This window comes from Cajanus cajan, chromosome 3 (assembly GCF_000230855.2).
Source record: "Cajanus cajan strain Asha chromosome 3, NIPB_CcT2T_4, whole genome shotgun sequence".
Taxonomy (NCBI): Eukaryota; Viridiplantae; Streptophyta; class Magnoliopsida; order Fabales; family Fabaceae; genus Cajanus; species Cajanus cajan.
Genome location: NC_138519.1, coordinates 4,034,381 through 4,052,672, shown reverse-complemented (window position 1 = coordinate 4,052,672; position 18,292 = coordinate 4,034,381). Strand labels below are relative to the sequence as shown.

Below are 18,292 nucleotides of genomic sequence, written 5' to 3'. Positions count from 1 at the left end.
TCTTCTCTCTAGTTATGAATTTTCAAAATCCTTAGGTCCCTATTTATAGAAATTTTGAAGTTACTATGCACTATGCACTATTCATTAAAATAATAATATAATTACTATTCATGAATAGTAAAATACTATTCATCCAAATAATTTGAGTTTTGACGTAAGTGCTTACGTTTTTTTTCAAAATTACTATTCATATGAATAGTAAAATACTATTTATAAATACGTATACATAAATAGTAAAATACGTATACATAAATAGTAAAATGCATATACATGAATAGTAAAATACGGGAATAAAATACTTATTCACATAATAAATAACTCTTTTCATTTGAATAAAATTTTGGGATATTACAAAAATGGCTACTAAAATTGCCACTAAAAAAAATAAGTTTTCCCGACAATTTAGTAGGTCTTTACCAGCATTTTATATAAATGTCGGTAATAGTATTAGCGACATTGGATACACCGGCCATTATCTAAATGCTGGTAAAAAAAATAATGACCATTTATATGGTCGCTAAAGAATAAATTAATTGCCACAAAAACCTAATTTTGGTGTAGTGTAGAGAAATAACTTAATTATAATTATAATATAATAAAAAAATAATTTAAAAATATCATTTTTTTTACAAAAATAAAACTAAAAATTGAAGGGTACGTGTACGGGTACGAGTACAGGTATACCCGATACCTGACGGGGACGGGGATGAGGATAAAAATCACATACTCAACGGGTACGGGTACGGGGACGGGGATGGATTTGACTCACGGGGACGAGAACGAGTAGCATGAAACTCGTCTATTTATGCCATCCCTAGTTATGCTGACCATGATAGACTCATCATAAAACTGCCCCTCAATCAAAATCTATAAATAGACGAGGGAGTCTCAGCTCAAGGGGTTAGAAGAATTATACTTTAACTTTCACAATTAAGCACTCACTGCTTGTACATATAACTTCCGTGCATAAGATTGCTGAGTATGACCTCTTGGCCACAATTGTTTTCTTTTTCTAGGACTGTTTTAGTTTAGTATAACTTAGTTTCGTAATTTTTTCTTAAGATCATTTTGTATTGTAACGTGACAATTATATGAATTAGACAATAATTTGTATTACCAATATATATGTCATTCAGTACTCAATCTATATGAATGTTTGCATGCATGAAATTTATTACGTGATAACCATTGACGAATATTTTGAAATTGGGATCTGTTAAGATAAAAAACTGTTCTCATATAATCACCTTTGCATCCATTCTTGCAAAAAGTTTAGTCGCGGTACTTAAATTGAAAAACTTTGCTAGTTTAAACAAAAAGAACTCATACGAAATTTTCCACAAACAGTTGGTGAGCCAGGTTTTGGCGTCGAGGGGCTTGAAGGGGATGGGCTGCAATTCTTTTGGTGATGAAGACTTTGATGTTGATTGTTGACATTGAGGTGGGCTCCAGGAAGCGTCTTTGTCTTTCGAAGTCTGGTAAAGCTCGAAAGCCTGTGATAGAGTTTTGGTTTGGAAGTCTGGTCTGTAATTTCAAAACAATCGATTTTTGTAGACCCTATTTCCTCATAACATTTACATGCAATTAACATATCATTAATATAAATGAGCAAGTAAATAAGAGTCATCAGACAGTTTCTCATAATAAACACAATTATCATACTCATTTTCTATATACCTAATACCAATCATAATAGAGTTGACTCGTTTATACAATGTAATCTTAGTTATTATTTAATTCATATAATGACTTGTTAAAAAAATATGTAATCTTATTTTTTTTTGATAAAATGATGTCCTCTGGTTGTTGCATTAAAAAAGTAAAAGAAGTTTTCTAATCAAATAACCAAATTTTTTTTAACTTAAAATAGATTTGTGTGTGGTTTGAGTTTTTGAAAGAAATCAACCAAACTAAGTCACTTTATAAAAACATACTAGTAACTGAACTGTTTTTTTTTTTTTTTTTAAATGTAGATTGATTCATTTTTTTTCCTCAAAACCAATTCAATTTATACATTTTAGTTTATAAGAAAGTTAAATTTTTTATAAAAAAAAAAAATCTATAAAAGTTAAGTGTATAAATTAATTTTAACTTATACAGTAAATTTAAATTCATTTTACTTTATTTTTAAAAAAAATATTTATAGGAAAAATATTCAAATAAAATCATATATATATATATATATAAGCGAATAAATCCAAGCTTTTTCTAATGCCTTTTTTAATACCCAAGAAATTAGTTGGAAAAAAAAACACATCAGAGAGAAACAACAAATAATAAGTGTTTTCAAATTATTTGGTCAGAAAAGATGTAACAGCCCAAGCAACCCGCATGAGGATATTGTCCGCTTTGGCCCACGGCCTCACGGCTTTGTTCTCGGGAATGGCCAACACCACCCCAAAACGCGTCCTCAAGAGTAAGGTATCCACACCCATATATATGGCATGCTTCGTTCACCTTACTAGCCGATGTGGGACTTCACAATCCACCCCCCCTCGGGGAGCCCAGCGCCCTCGCTGGCACACCTGCCCGGGTCCCGGCTCTGATACCAAATGTAACAGCCCAAGCAACCCGCATGAGGATATTGTCCGCTTTGGCCCACGGCCGCACGGTTTTGCTCTTGGCGATGACACGCATGCCACCCCAAAAGGCCTCCTCAAGAGTAAGGTATCCACACCCATATATATGGCATGCTTCGTTCACCTTACTAGCCGATGTGGGACTTCACAATCGATTGTGAAGTCCCACATCGGCTAGTAAGGTGAACGAAGCATGCCATATATATGGGTGTGGATACCTTACTCTTGAGGACGCGTTTTGGGGTGGTGTTGGCCATTCCCGAGAACAAAGCCGTGAGGCCGTGGGCCAAAGCGGACAATATCCTCATGCGGGTTGCGCGGGCTGTTACATTTGGTATCAGAGCCGGGACCCGGGCAGGTGTGCCAGCGAGGGCGCTGGGCTCCCCGAGGGGGGGTGGATTGTGAAGTCCCACATCGGCTAGTAAGGTGAACGAAGCATGCCATATATATGGGTGTGGATACCTTACTCTTGAGGACGCGTTTTGGGGTGGTGTTGGCCATTCCCGAGAACAAAGCCGTGAGGCCGTGGGCCAAAGCGGACAATATCCTCATGCGGGTTGCGCGGGCTGTTACATTGTGAAGTCCCACATCGGCTAGTAAGGTGAACGAAGCATGCCATATATATGGGTGTGGATACCTTACTCTTGAGGACGCGTTTTGGGGTGGTGTTGGCCATTCCCGAGAACAAAGCCGTGAGGCCGTGGGCCAAAGCGGACAATATCCTCATGCGGGTTGCTTGGGCTGTTACATTTGGTATCAGAGCCGGGACCCGGGCAGGTGTGCCAGCGAGGGCGCTGGGCTCCCCGAGGGGGGGTGGATTGTGAAGTCCCACATCGGCTAGTAAGGTGAACGAAGCATGCCATATATATGGGTGTGGATACCTTACTCTTGAGGAGGCCTTTTGGGGTGGCATGCGTGTCATCGCCAAGAGCAAAACCGTGCGGCCGTGGGCCAAAGCGGACAATATCCTCATGCGGGTTGCTTGGGCTGTTACAAAAGAAATAATAAACATTTAAAAAAAAAGTTTCCAATTCAATTCTCTTAGGTAAAAATTTGAGTTCAATGAGTATTTTATATTAGTAGTATAGTTAAAAAAAACAATAAATAACAAATAAATTAAACACATTAGATTTTGTTACATAATTTTATTATCTCATGAGACAGCAAGAAAGTGGTAGAAAATATAATTAAATTCAATTTTTTGATTAAATAAAACGACTTTTTACATAATACTATAATTTTCTAAAAAAAACTATCAAAATATTGAATTCAATTCTCTCAAGTAAAATTTTGAATTTAATAAATATTTTATATTAATAATGTAATTAAAAAAATACATTAAATTTTGTTAAATAATTTTATCATCTCATAAGAAAGTGACAGAGATAATAATTAAATTCAACTTTTCAATCAAATAAAACGACTTTTTATATAATACTATAATTTTCTTAAAAACTCTAAAATAAGAAAAAGAAAAGTTGACTTTCACTTTTATATTTCTAAACAAGATAAAATCTACCTTTTATCTCATCATTGTTTTTATATCTATGAGAATTTGATTTAATTTAATTAACAGTCTTAATTTCAAATCCTAAATATTTAATTGTATTTTGAATAGAAACATTTTTATGATATATATTCCTTTTCACCTATTATTAGAATTTATTTTATTATATACAATATAGTAAGAAATATTATTTCTATAAATTTAAATTTTATCTCTAGATAATACAGATTTTTTTCAAGAAATTCTAAAAGAAAATTTGTTACAGAATAAATTCATCCGAAGCATTAAAAAATTTGTTTCCATGTACGTCTCTAACATGTGATAGATAATCTTTTAAATTCTTAGATTGTAAATTATAGGTCTAACATTCAACCATACAAAATCAACTTATAAGGCGAGTGTTGCCCCAACTTATATACTTTAATTGTTTTATTTTTAATCAATGTGGAACTTGAAAAAAATCTTCTAATTCTTAAACTTATAAATTTATGTATATAATTTTTTTATTTTTCCTGTGGATTAAAATTGGTAAGAAAATCTGAAAAAAGTTATTTGCAAAATCTTTCTACCATTTAGTAAACAATACTTGTGAATTTATTTTTATAAGAAAATTTGTAAGAAACAAGATAAAATTCTTACAATATTTTCTGTAAATTTTTACCATGGAAAAAAATTCTATGATCACTAAAATTGTAGCAAAATTTGTAAATAAAATAAAATAAAATTGTAGATTATTTTTTATTAAATTTTTTTAAAGAAATTCCTGTAAATTATTTTTGGGAATAAATTTGCAAAAATCTTTTATAAAATTATTATTGCAAGAAAATTCAAAAAAAAAATCTACGGATATTTTTTTATAAAAAAATAATAATAACATGACCTCATATGTTTTTTATATTTCATTTTTGTTATCCAATCATAATATAAGTCAAAAGTGGGATTTTCTAGAAGATTTCAGAAAAACATAACTGCGTTATAATCTGGCAAGAAGAAAAGAATACATATCCCCATGGGATTAAAAGATACCTAGTGATAATGATTGATATGAACATGGGAGATCGATATTCTGGAAGCTAGACATGAAGGTTGAATTTGTCGCCAGTTCCCAGTTCCCAGTTCCCAGTTCCCACACGCAAATCAAATTAAAGTCAATGGAGAAATGCCCTTAATTAACAAATTTAATTAACCTGTTTCTCACGCTCTCTTTATTGCTACCTCTCTTCATATTTATTTTAGCATTTTCTTTAATAAATAAATTAACGTCTTTTTCTACATTCATACTATGGTATCAATAAATTTGATTTTGAACTTTTCACGTCTACTTTATGTTATAAAGGAGTCGGAGTTTTTTTCTAGCTTTGACCTTCTTAACAATTTCTGGCTTTGTCATTGTATCTAGAACAATGTAAACTTCATGTATATTAAGAAATTCGTGGAAACATTAGTGAAAATTCAATTGGCAATGTGGTGTACATGGAGACGAATAGTGTGTCTGGATCCGCGTTCAAAAATCACATTAACGTAGCTTATTTTCACGTTTTTGACGTGAATTAAATGTGGCGGACGTGAAACCAAACACGCCAGAACTTTTGAAATTTGGACTACGTACACCAGACAATTATATTTTAACATATTATACTTTACTTTCATTATTTATTTTCAAATATAATAATTTAGTCTATATTTTTTTTTCTCGGTAGAAAGCATTTATTTTTAATAAGACATATATTCAATTCAGGATGATATGTTTGGTTAAATTACAATTTTTTATTTATATATATATATATATATGAGATGAGATCTATATTCAATAACTCAAATTTTATATTAAATTTTAACGATTCAATAATTGAATTTAAAGTTTTTAATATATAAATTAAGTATGTAAATTTTTTGAAAATTTAAAATTTATTTGATACCTCATTTCATTAATTTAAATTAATGGATAATCATAAAATTATTTTATATGTTAATTTGAATTAATAAAAAGAAGTATCAAATAATTTTTAAAATTTTAAAAAATTTGTAGATTTGATATATGTATTAAAAAAATTTAATTCAACGGTTAGATTGTTAAAATTTGATGTATAACATAAATTATTGAACAAAGTAAGTTTAGATAGACTTACTCTTATAATAAATAGATCTCTCCCATATATCACATATATATATATATATATATATATATATATATATATATATATATATATATATATATATATATGAAATTTGTAATTTTGATCTCCTAATTTTTAAAATAATTTTAATTTTCAATTTTATAAACTTTGCAATTTTAGTTCCTTCAAATGTTCATTCATTAAACATTAAAATTGTAACCTAAAATTAGATAAATGACACAGATAATTAATATTTAATAATGTTTAGGTTAAATTACATTTTTAATTTTTATTTTCACCTCATTTTACCACTTTTATGCAATAAAAATAATAAATAAAAGTAAAATTTAGTCTGAATATTATTAAATATTAATTGTTATGTCATTTATTTAAGTTAAATTATCTTAAATGTAATAATTTTAACGATTAACAAATAAGAGACTAACATTATAGATTTTATAAAATTAGGAAACCAAAATTATAAATTAAAAAATTAAAATTAAAATTATAAATTTAATATTATAAAAAAATAATAATATAATTATAGCCTTCTCCTTTTTTAATATTTAACACAATTACATACATAAAATTCACAATTGAGATGAATGACTAAACTGAATTAATTCTATGATAATTATTAATTGATGCATCCACTTAGTGGTAATTTATATTATAATGAAAATAATAGTTAAATTTTTCTTTATAGGTAATAATTAAAAATATTAAACTAATTTATTGAATTAAAAATATTTAATAAAATTAGTTAATACTTAATAGATGTAAGATAACTTAAGAAGATGTGATTTTTAATTTTTTTTTTACTTTGTTTAAAAATATATGTTTGGGTAATTATTATTTTAGATATTTTATTTAATTTTAAACTCTTATAAGTTTTGTTTAAAGATAAATATATATATATATATATATATATATATATATTTTATATAATAAAAAAAACAAATAGTGTTAGATTTTCTCTTGTATCTTCCATGAAAATTAAACCTCCACTATTAAATTTCATCTTTTTAATTATTTAAATATTATTTTTCTTATTTAATTAAAAAATTGAAATTTTATTAAACACAAATATAGTGTGAGAAGATTTAAATCCTAAATACCGAGATAAAAATGAACAATTTTACTAAAATTCATATAGTATAACCAATATTTTAATAAGTATAATTTATAAAACTAAATATTTATTATATATTTATATTAACCACGTCAAAATATCATTACTCGCATAATAAATACTAATAGACACTTCATACTTTTCTATATATTTTACTCAATAAAAATATTTAAGAATTATTAATGTTTGTTAGATTAATCGATATTGTACTTAATCTTTAAATTTTAAGATCTTGAATCTTATATTTATAAGAATAATTAATTATTAATATATATATATAGATATACCTCTAGCTAAAAAAATACAAACCCAGACGTCAATGCTAGGTGATACTCTAACTAATTTGTGTGATGATTTTATTTCATGTCGCATTACTTTGGTAAGTGATAGATACGTTTGGATATTTTAGGAGCAAGTGTTAAATTTACTTTGCTTCAAATTTTTTTGTAAGTATATGGTTAGAGTGAATGATCTCATTTAAATATTTGTCGTGTGAAGTGTTGTCAAAGTTAACAGTGAAGGTATAGATGGAATTTACAAAATTCTATATAACTACTATTTTAATATATTTTTAATGTGCAGAATAAATATTATTTTATATAAATAAAATTTATAATAAATAAATATTTTAAATATATAAATTTTATTATAATTAAAATTTACAATAAGTAAATATTTTTAATATGATAAATAAATCATATTGTAATATAAATGAAAAGAAACCTAAAAATATTCTTGTAGTATATAAAGAAAATTTCTTAAAAAGACTAATGTTTATATAATTATTCGAATTTATATATAATAGAATTGAATGACAACTATAGAGAATTAATTTCTTGAATGTTAATGATTTTCTTCTTCCCAAAGCTACTAGAATTTTATGAAAGTAAAACTTTAATTTTTTTATATTAAAGAACAACATCAACAATATTTATAAAAAAAATGTATATATGTTTTCTCCATTTAAAAATTAGGATACAGAAATTGGCAAAGCTGCTAAAAGTCAAAAGTGGGATTTTCTTCTAGAAGTATCCAGAAGAGAAAAAGAAAAGAAAAAAAAAATGTAATGCAATTTTGTAATTCAAGAAGTAGAAGGATAGTAAGCATAGGTTTGGAAATTGGAATACGGTGACGCGGGAGATATTCTGGAAGGTAGGATTTTGTATTGGTGTTGGCGGGTCCACCAGTTTCCCATGCGCCGAACTAAGTCAACGGGAAATGGCCTGTAACCGGTTGGTTTCCCACACGCTTTTTCAGTGTCTATTGCTATTGCCACTGCCAGTGATGTTTTAACTCCTCATTGGCTGGCTCATTATGGAGGTGGGGCCTACGGGACCACTATCTACATTCTACAATCTCATAAGTATATCAATTCTTCATATTTAATTCAATTATACACATTTAAAATTATAAAACACGATTTGATTAAGTAAAATACAATATACATAAAATTATTTACAATTAATTTAAAATTTTGTTTCACAACTTTATTTTGAAAGAAAAAAAGTTAAAAAAAGATGTCTAGCCTGAATAATAGTAAGATTTTAAAAAAGTACCCATTCTGATTGAACATTTAAGAGTGAATCATGCTGATTACTTTACTAAATTTTTCTCCTCCACAAGGATCTCCTTTCAAAGATAATCTTGTTCAACACATTGTTAGCATTTAGGTAATAAATATGTCAGTATTTATCAATAGAAATTCGAACATTGATTCACTATTTTAAGGGATTAATAGATAGTTCTTTACTTCTTTTGCTAGATTCAATAATTTTTTTTAAATAATAATATTTTATAATCATGCCATATCTTTTTAGCTATTAAAAAAGAGATATAACAAGAGATAATAATTTCAATTTATTTATAAAATAACGTTAAAAAAAATCATACAATTATATTTTTTTCCCTAAATTTTTGGGACTCTCCTAGTCATGGTCCCAGGCCGTTGCATTTCTAAACTAAGCCCGAGGATAGTTCTAATTATCATTTGTTAAAGTTTAGTAATAATTAAAATATAAAAAAATTAAATAAAATATGAAATCAACAAAATATTGTATTTTTAATAATTTTAAGTCAATAGTGGCAAGTGTTTTAAAAAAAAGGTTTGACAGAGGATATCTTATCGGTATTTTTCATTTTTCTAATTTTCTTTCGTATTAAACAATTTATGAAATAATCTTATATTTTCTTATTTTTTTTTCTCTTTCACTTTTTCCTTCTGTTTTTTCATTCACACTCTTTTGTTTTAGATTTCTTTATTACTTTTTTTTCTTAAATCAAGCAAACCATTAATATTTCTCTTTTTTTTCTTCTTCAAATAAGATTTTTAAACATTGAAACTAATACAAAATCATAATAAAAGAATATTATATTCATTCTTTTATAACTATATTATAAATGTAGTAATTTTATCAATAATTAATCCGTCAAAAAATTGATTGAAATTCTTTTTTAGTGGCATTGAAGACATGTTGCCAGTGACGGATTTAGAAAATTTGTTAAGTGGGGCCAATAAAATATTTTATGTCCTCTTTACTAAAAAAATTTAATAATTTTTTGAAAAATATATATGATGAAAATTTAAAATACCTTATTTTAATAAATTAAAATTATCTTATAAATAGAGTGATAATTTTTTCTTTTTCTCTTTTTGTTTGATATTATATTTAAATGTCATTTTATAATATTTTGTGACTTATTTAATATTAGAGGAACAAAATCATAAAATTTAATAGGATAAAAATAATAAAATTATTAATTTGTTTTTTTTTATTTTTCTAAATTTCTACACTCATTTAAAACAAAAATATTTTATGAGTGCAATATCTATTTTTTTATAAGAATAAATGTCTTTATTTAAATATGCTTAAGTAAAAAAAAAATTGTGTGACAATTGCTGTCATTCCTTTAATGTGGATTGTCTCCTACCAACATACAATATGCATATATATGATCAAATGGTTAAAAAAATTGAAAAATAACCTACATCAATAAACTAAATTATGACACATTTAATGAGTAAAAAAGTAATAACTCTTTTAGTCAAAAAAATATAGTATATTATAATAATAGTAATAAATAAAAAGGAATTTACTTATTTCAAGAATAAATTTTAATAGACTTACTTCGCTCAATAATTCATGTTTTACATGAAGTATTCATCCGTTCAATTAAAAGTCTTTAATGTATAGATCGAATTTATAAAATTTTAAAAAAATTTAAAATTATTTGATACCTTGTTTCATTAATTTAAATTGAAGAATAATCATTAAAAAACATTTTATATATTATTTTGAATTTAGCTAACAAAATATCATATGATTTTTAATTTTTTTAAAAAATTTGTAAACTTGATCTATATATTAAATTTTTTTAATTTAATAATTAAATTTTTAAAAATTTGATATAAAACATTAGTTATTGAAAAAAAATAAATTTATCAAAACTTACTTTTAAAGTAAGCAAATTTTTTTTTCATAAAAAATTAAGATAACTCTATCACAGAGTAAAAGTAATTAAATAATAATATAAAATATCGATATATTTTATTATATTATATATAATAAGATAATTAAAATATAATTAATAATATATATTTTATAAAATAATTAATATTTAATATAAAAAAGAAGATAAACAAAATCATCCGTCATTGCATGTTGGTATATGATTTGATTTTGTCTTTCATCGGAAACATGTAGATTAAAATTGTGAGATTAAGCGGATTAACCAAGATAAGAGTGGCAGTTAAGAAAAAATTGCCTTAATTTGTTAATAATGTTAAACTCATCTTAAAAAAACCAATTCAAAATAGGGAAAGTCAACCTAGAAAAAAGTCGTTTAGGGTGTGCAATTACTGTAACGTTAGGTAAACCTCTCGAGCGAGTTTTTGGATTTTCATTCGTGTTTATTGTCTCCATCACTTCTCCTTTAGGCCATTATAGTCAGTTTTTCTAGATGAGCCAATTCTACTAAGAAACAATCCTTAAAAAATAAATAATCATTATTCTCTTCCACTCATAATCAACGTAGAATTTAAGAATAAATAAATTTTATAAAATTATAATTTTATTTCATCTATTTATTAACCTTTTTATTTTGTATAAAATAACAATAGCATTTATTATAAAACAAAAAAGTATTATTTATTATTAATGTTGACACGTAACAAATTAATAAAATAATATTTAATAATTATCTTTTATAAAATGTAAATTCAACATATCTAATAATTTATATATGATGATATTACTAATAAGATTAAGTATATGACTTAAATTTATTTACCTTTCGTTCATATATAAACATAGTTTATACAATATTCTAAAATTAATAACTAAAAATTACTTTATGTTTTTGAGACATGTCTTTTCCTGATTAAATATTATTTTATCACATACAAAAATCTTAATTTACTTAATAATTTATCTATTTTAATATATTAAGTAATATTTAAAATACATATAAATATTTATTATTAGATATCATATTAAAAAAATCTAAATCATTTAAAATTGAACATATATAATTATAAATATAATATAATTAAATACAACAATAAAATTAATTATATTTATATTTTATAAAAATTATTAAAAGTATTATTTCACTAATTTATTATCGTGATAATTTTTTTTTCTTTTTGTAACATCCATCCAGAAGAGATAGCCATAATTAATAGATAGCCATTTATGATGGGAACAATATCACATCACTGACAAAAGGTCAAAGTAATATTTAACACAGATACTCGAAGATGTCCCAACTCATTTGACTATATAATATTCGGCACTAACTTTTTATTTTTTTCATTTTTGAGAAAACTTCACTAACATTAATTTATAGCCGTCATCCACTTTAAATATTATCCTCCTCCTTGTGCATCTCTTCATCAGATTCAACAACTATGGGTATGGCAGATGCAAAAGAAAGGTACCACTTTCTCTCTCTATGTTCTAGGCCAAACATAAAACATATTACATATATCTATATTTGATAACATTTTAAGGATTTGTTTGTGTTGTGCTTTCAGATATGCTGTTGTGACAGGTGCAAACAAAGGGATAGGATTGGAGACTGTGAAAGGGTTGGCCTCAAAAGGAATCAAGGTGGTGCTCACGGCCAGGGATGAGAAGAGGGGTTATCAAGCTGTTGAGGAATTGAAGAAAAAGTGTGGTTTCTCTGGCCTTGTGGTGTTTCATCAGCTTGATGTCACTGACCCTGCTAGTATTGCTTCTTTGGTTGAGTTTGTTAGGACCAAGTTTGGGAGACTTGATATATTGGTAAGATTTTGATCATATTATACTGAATATTCTGATCTATGCTTCATTTTTTTCTTCTACTTTCTCTTTTTCTGTGAGTAAAGGCAGTTTGGTGAACTATTATAATATGACAATGAGTGGAATCTTGCATATGCATTGTGCCCCCACTTAGTTGGTTTGGTTCAATTGAATAATATGATTCTCAAATACCATTTGTCCGGTGATTCTAATGCACAACACTAGTGATGAACAGTGTGTCCAAAAATTATCCTTTAACTGTTGTTGTGTAATCTTTAATGGCTCAATTCTCCATCTGTCCCACTAATAATTCTTCCTCTGGCCGAACAAATTTTTTATGGTTTATCTTGGAATGGTTTCACAATTCTACATACTTATAATAAATTTTGATTGATCTGCAAAATCAATGAGCTCAGCCTGATCTGGCTGACACCAACCTGATTTAGACATAGTAATTGGTATCAAAAACTTACCATGACTTATATTGGTGATGTTGAAAAATCTCAATAAATTCACCATAACAATAACCTGTATTTTTTTTGTTTCTCTTTTTCTTTACTTGAAGGAATCACTTGACAAATTCCATATTCATGTGTAGGTGAACAATGCAGGAATTAGTGGATTCAACACAGATGGCATGGTCAGTGTTCATGTTTTGTTTACACTGCTTGAGGGTATTGGTCTATATATTGAAGCCTCTAGAAATGATTTGGGTTTCTTTTACACTATTGCAGGTGCCATCTAAAATTAACTGGAAGGAGCTGCCTCAAACTTATGAAATGGCTGAAAAATGCCTAACAACAAACTATTATGGTGCTATGGAAACAACTGAGGCATTTCTTCCACTTCTTCAATTATCCAATTTTCCCATGATTGTAAATGTTTCTTCAGAAGCTGGGCTATTAAAGGTAAAAAAAATAACATAACTTTTAAACTCAATTTATCTTACTTCAACAACATTGAATAATGTGTTTTTATGTTGTGTTTCAGTACATATCAAATGAATGGGCAAGGAGGGTGCTTGATGACACTGAAAACCTTACAGAAGAGCTGATAGATGATGTGCTGAAGGAGTATATGAAAGATTTGAAAGATGGTTCCATTGAAAAAAAGGGGTGGCCAACCTACCTTTCTGCCTATATGGTCTCAAAAGCAGCCATCAATTCTTACACAAGACTTCTGGCATATAGGCACCCAAACTTGTGCATAAATTGTGTGTGTCCTGGTTTTGTTAAAACAGACATTAACCGAAACACGGGCATCTTATCTGTTGAAAATGGTGCTGCTAGTGTTGTCAGATTAGCATTGTTGCCTAATGGTTCCCCTTCTGGTCACTTCTTTACTAGGCAACAGGTGTCAAGCTTTTGAATGATTTGTAGGTCCTGATTGGATAAACTTCTTTGTAAGTACTCGTAGATGAAAAAAATACAAAAGTTTTTCTCATAAGTTAAAATTAACATATGTATAACTGTATTAGTTAATTTTAATTTATAAAAGAAACTTACTTTATTTCAAGTGTTTATGAAGAAGTTATCCGGATCAGGACCTTTGTGTTACAATCTTGTGGATCACATGTGGAAAAATGATTGGGGGTGTGATGTGTCTTGGATGAAATGCTTACCCTTTGGTCTTTTTTGTCACATAATGGCATGTGGGGTAATGCATCTAAGTTACTTGGCTCTTTTATCTTCTCACATTGTTGGCGCTTCAAATGGTCAAATCCAAATCGCAATGATTTTTGACTATCATATACCATGACATGAACCTTTCGGCTGTGAGAAAATTATCAACATTAGGTCATTATAATGTTTGGCCTTGTCATCTTTGTTGTGATCAGAGTGCTACTTGACTTCAAAACTTGAACACGTGCAATGGTAAAGCACTGCTGATAGTAAAGCTTCACAATGATGGATGTCTGAATTCATGTTACGACAAAAGAAAACACAACAATTGTAACAGGACTTGCCAATGGTGCCATTATTTTTGTGTAGGCTATACCAAATTTACTATTTGTGTATCTCTCAGTCTCTCTCATAACATAATATTATGACCACATTACTAATTGATATGATAGGTTCATAGTTACAGTGTATGGCGCAAATTTTTCAAGGCTTTGAAGTTGACTGAATTTTAATCACATGAAAAATGCACGAATATCAGGCTTTTTTGTTCATCCTTGAAGTATCAACCGCCGACAGCAGTAATTAATTTCCTCGCTACGTTGGAGGCACCTTAAAGGGTGGGATAGCTGACCCCAAGATTTAACGCGGCTGCATACACAAGGCAGGATTCGAACTCCTGACCTTGCTTAAGCGTGGATCAACCCCTACCGCTGAACCACACGCTTGGGGTTACAAATAACATGCTTTAGTCCTTTGTTTCTTCACTGAGTATTTATTTTCAAATTATATTATTTATAATTTTCAAAAAAAAAATTTATAATATATTTTAAATAAAATTACACTTTTAATCTCTATTTTTATTAATTCGTAATTTTGTTCTTTCTATTTTAAAATAGAAATATTTAGTTTCTAATTTTAAAATTACATAATTTTGGCTCAATTTGACATTCAGTAATAATTAAATTTTAATATCGACCCATAACTTCTCTTTTCATATTTAAATGATATGATATTTAATTACATAATAGTTAGAGATAAAAATTTGAAGAAAAAAAATATAAAAAATATTTATTTATATTTATTTTAATAAATGCTTGATATTTATCTTATTATTAAATTTCATTGGTAGATTTTTTTTTCTTGTTTTCACTTCTAAATGCCATGTCACTAAATATAACATCACTTAAATGATGATAGAATATGAACCAATGTTAAATCTTAACTGCTAGCGAATGACAAATTAACTGTACATAGAACCAAATTCTTTATTTTTAAAAGACTTAAAAATACTTTTAGTCCTCAAATTTAAAGTAAATTTTTTTAGTCTCTCAAATTTAAAATTAGTTTTTCAGTTTCATTAATTTCAAAATATATTATTTTAATCTTAATACTCAAATTTTATTAGGGAATTTATTAAATATGATTATATAAAATTTATCTACTAATGTCTCTGTTAGTAAAAATATCATAATAAATACAATTGAAACTGTATAATTGTTCCAATTTATTATTTTTAGATATATTATTGGTGACTTAAGGAAGTAAAATAAGATTTTTGAAAATTATAAAAATTAAAAATAATATTTTTTAAATTTAAGAGATCAAAAACAAATTTACTCTAAATTTGAAATACTAAAAATATATTTAAGCCTTTTTAAAATTAAGAGACTAAATATTTCTATTTTAAAATATGAATACCAAAATGAAGGATTAAAGAAAATATAAAAAAAAAATAGGAGACTAAATCTCTTTTAAGAAAAAAAATAAAGAAATTAAAGAGATTATGCAAACATAATATCATAAATATCATAAATAAATATTTATATATAAAAAAGTGTAGTTTCTAATGCATATGAATATGACATTGTTTATTATTTTAAAATTTTATATTATATTTGCATAACCTTAATCTTTTGACCATGATTTTAAGGATATATTAATTGAGTTAGTTACCTATATACTGTCAGTGTAAAGTTTTTTTATACTGGCAATCAATCATATTTTTTAATAATATCATGTTAGTTGCTTATTTAATGAAATAAAAATAAAATAAAATAACTTAAAAGATATGGTTGTTGCCGGTGTAAAAAACTTTACACTAACAATGTATTGATGATTAATTTATATCGATTTGGTAATTTGCATGTATGGAATACAAAATTATGTTATCTTCTCTTTGTTTTCTTTTTAAAAATATTAATAATATGCATTGAGTATACAATCACATTATTACACTAAATTGTACTTAAATAGCTTCCGAAGATACATAATTACATATTGAAACAACATACGTCTATCATAAATTTATAAAATATATAAATAATTATATATTTGTTAATTATTTTTAGTTAATTAACTTAAACAAACTTATCTCATGCATATAGATATACTTATTTTAGGAAATATAAATAAAATTTATTTGTTAAATATTATATATTAATTATTAAATAAGTTTATTAATTCAAGTATTATACATATCTATACTTATAAAGAAACTCTATTATCTGTTAAATTTTATCTAAGTATTAAATAAAAGTTTATTTTACATATATGAATGACAAATAAACCTGTACCCGTGGGTAATACTTGAACCCGTCCCGACTTTGACAGGGAATACCTGGTTTGACTGGGTACGGGTATGAGTATGGGTAAAACCCGATATGTTAAATCGGGTACGGGTATGGGTATAGTTATTTAATTATTAAGAAATCTCTTGATTAAAATATGAGATAGAGAAATAATTTAATTATAATTATAATATAATAAAAAATTTAAAATATTTTTTTTTGTAAAAAAAATTATTTTTTACGGGTACGGGTACGGGTATACCCGATACCCGACAGGGACGGGGATGGGGATGAAAGTTACATACCCGACAGGTACGGGTACATGGATGAGTTTGAGTTGCGGGGACGGGAACATGTATCATGAAACCCGTAGCCGCCCTACCCCGTTGCCATCCCTAATGATAGTTATATTATATCCTTATTTCAATTTTTACACTTTTTATTATAAAATTGTTACTCATTATCTTTACAAGGTGTGTGTTTGATTCACTAAAATTTATGTTATTGTACAAGACAAAAAAGAGGAAGAACAATATGACAAAAATCTTACTTTGTTACTCAAGAAATCTCGAAATAATATTTTATATCCCAATTAAAAAAAAAACATTCATTGTCATTGATGAGTGCATGGAATATGTTATTTTTATTTTATATTTAAAAGTATTTTATGAAATTATTGTATATATTTAACTACAATTCTCCTCTAATTTTATTAGTAATTCAAAGGAAAATGTTAACTAGTATGTGATGAATTTTTAATTAAATTTTCTCTTTTTTGTGTAGAAAATGCAACAAAGACAGAGATCTAGCACCATGGCGCTTACTCATGGTTGCAACTGTGAAGGGTGGAGAAAGAATGAATAATTATAAGTCAGAGAATTAACGTTATAACATTGGTCTATGGCCATAATGGTGAAAATTTAGAAGTGAAGAACAAGAGATCTTAGCACTGCGACAACCCAAGTTGTGGGAGTTTTCTTCACCTTGAAGGATTCCTCATCGCTATAGTGTTGATTCATGGTTGCAGTAGTGGAGTTAAAATTTCCAAATTTTTCCTACTTTTAAAGATCATATAAATAGTAAATAAGGGAGAGAAAAAGGATGAGAGGAACATGAGATAGAGAGAGAACACCCAGGAGAAAGAAAGGAGTTGGAAGATTAATATCCTGTGGGGACAAAGGTCTTTGCCCTCTCCATTTTTTTTCTTTCTTTTTGTATTCTTCATCTTTGAATCAATTAGAGTCCTCATCATGAGTGACCAATTTTTCTTGGATTGAGTTTGAATATAACTACCAACACTTGTGCAATCCTTTGAATCATATATGTGTGTGTGTGTCTCTCTCTCTCTCTCTCTATATATATATATATATCTATATATATATATATATAGTTTATCATATTTATGATGTGATTTTGATCTAAATGTTTAAGTCGATTTGATCACTTATCTTTTGATTTATAATTTTGAATCTTGTTGGAAAACATTTTT

The 18,292-nt window shown here is 27.0% G+C and overlaps 1 protein-coding gene across 1 annotated transcript; it reads left to right on the top strand.

Annotated features, from left to right (window-relative positions):
* The first annotated feature begins 12,107 nt into the window (after positions 1 to 12,107).
* LOC109796959 (short-chain dehydrogenase/reductase 1) lies at positions 12,108 to 14,631 on the top strand. Its single transcript, XM_020356830.3, has 5 exons — positions 12,108 to 12,267; positions 12,368 to 12,617; positions 13,213 to 13,254; positions 13,349 to 13,522; positions 13,605 to 14,631. Exons 1-5 carry the CDS (start codon positions 12,242 to 12,244, stop codon positions 13,980 to 13,982), a joined length of 870 nt encoding a protein of 289 aa, XP_020212419.1. The 5' UTR covers positions 12,108 to 12,241; the 3' UTR covers positions 13,983 to 14,631.
* The last annotated feature ends 3,661 nt before the right edge of the window (positions 14,632 to 18,292 follow it).

Excerpts from the sequence above, each read along its gene's own strand:
- LOC109796959 (XM_020356830.3), top strand. The coding sequence starts at position 12,242 with ATGGGTATGGCAGATGCAAAAGAAAG. Across the intron at positions 12,618-13,212 it reads TTGGGAGACTTGATATATTG|GTGAACAATGCAGGAATTAG; the intron begins GTAAGATTTTGA and ends ATTCATGTGTAG. Across the intron at positions 13,255-13,348 it reads GATTCAACACAGATGGCATG|GTGCCATCTAAAATTAACTG; the intron begins GTCAGTGTTCAT and ends ACACTATTGCAG.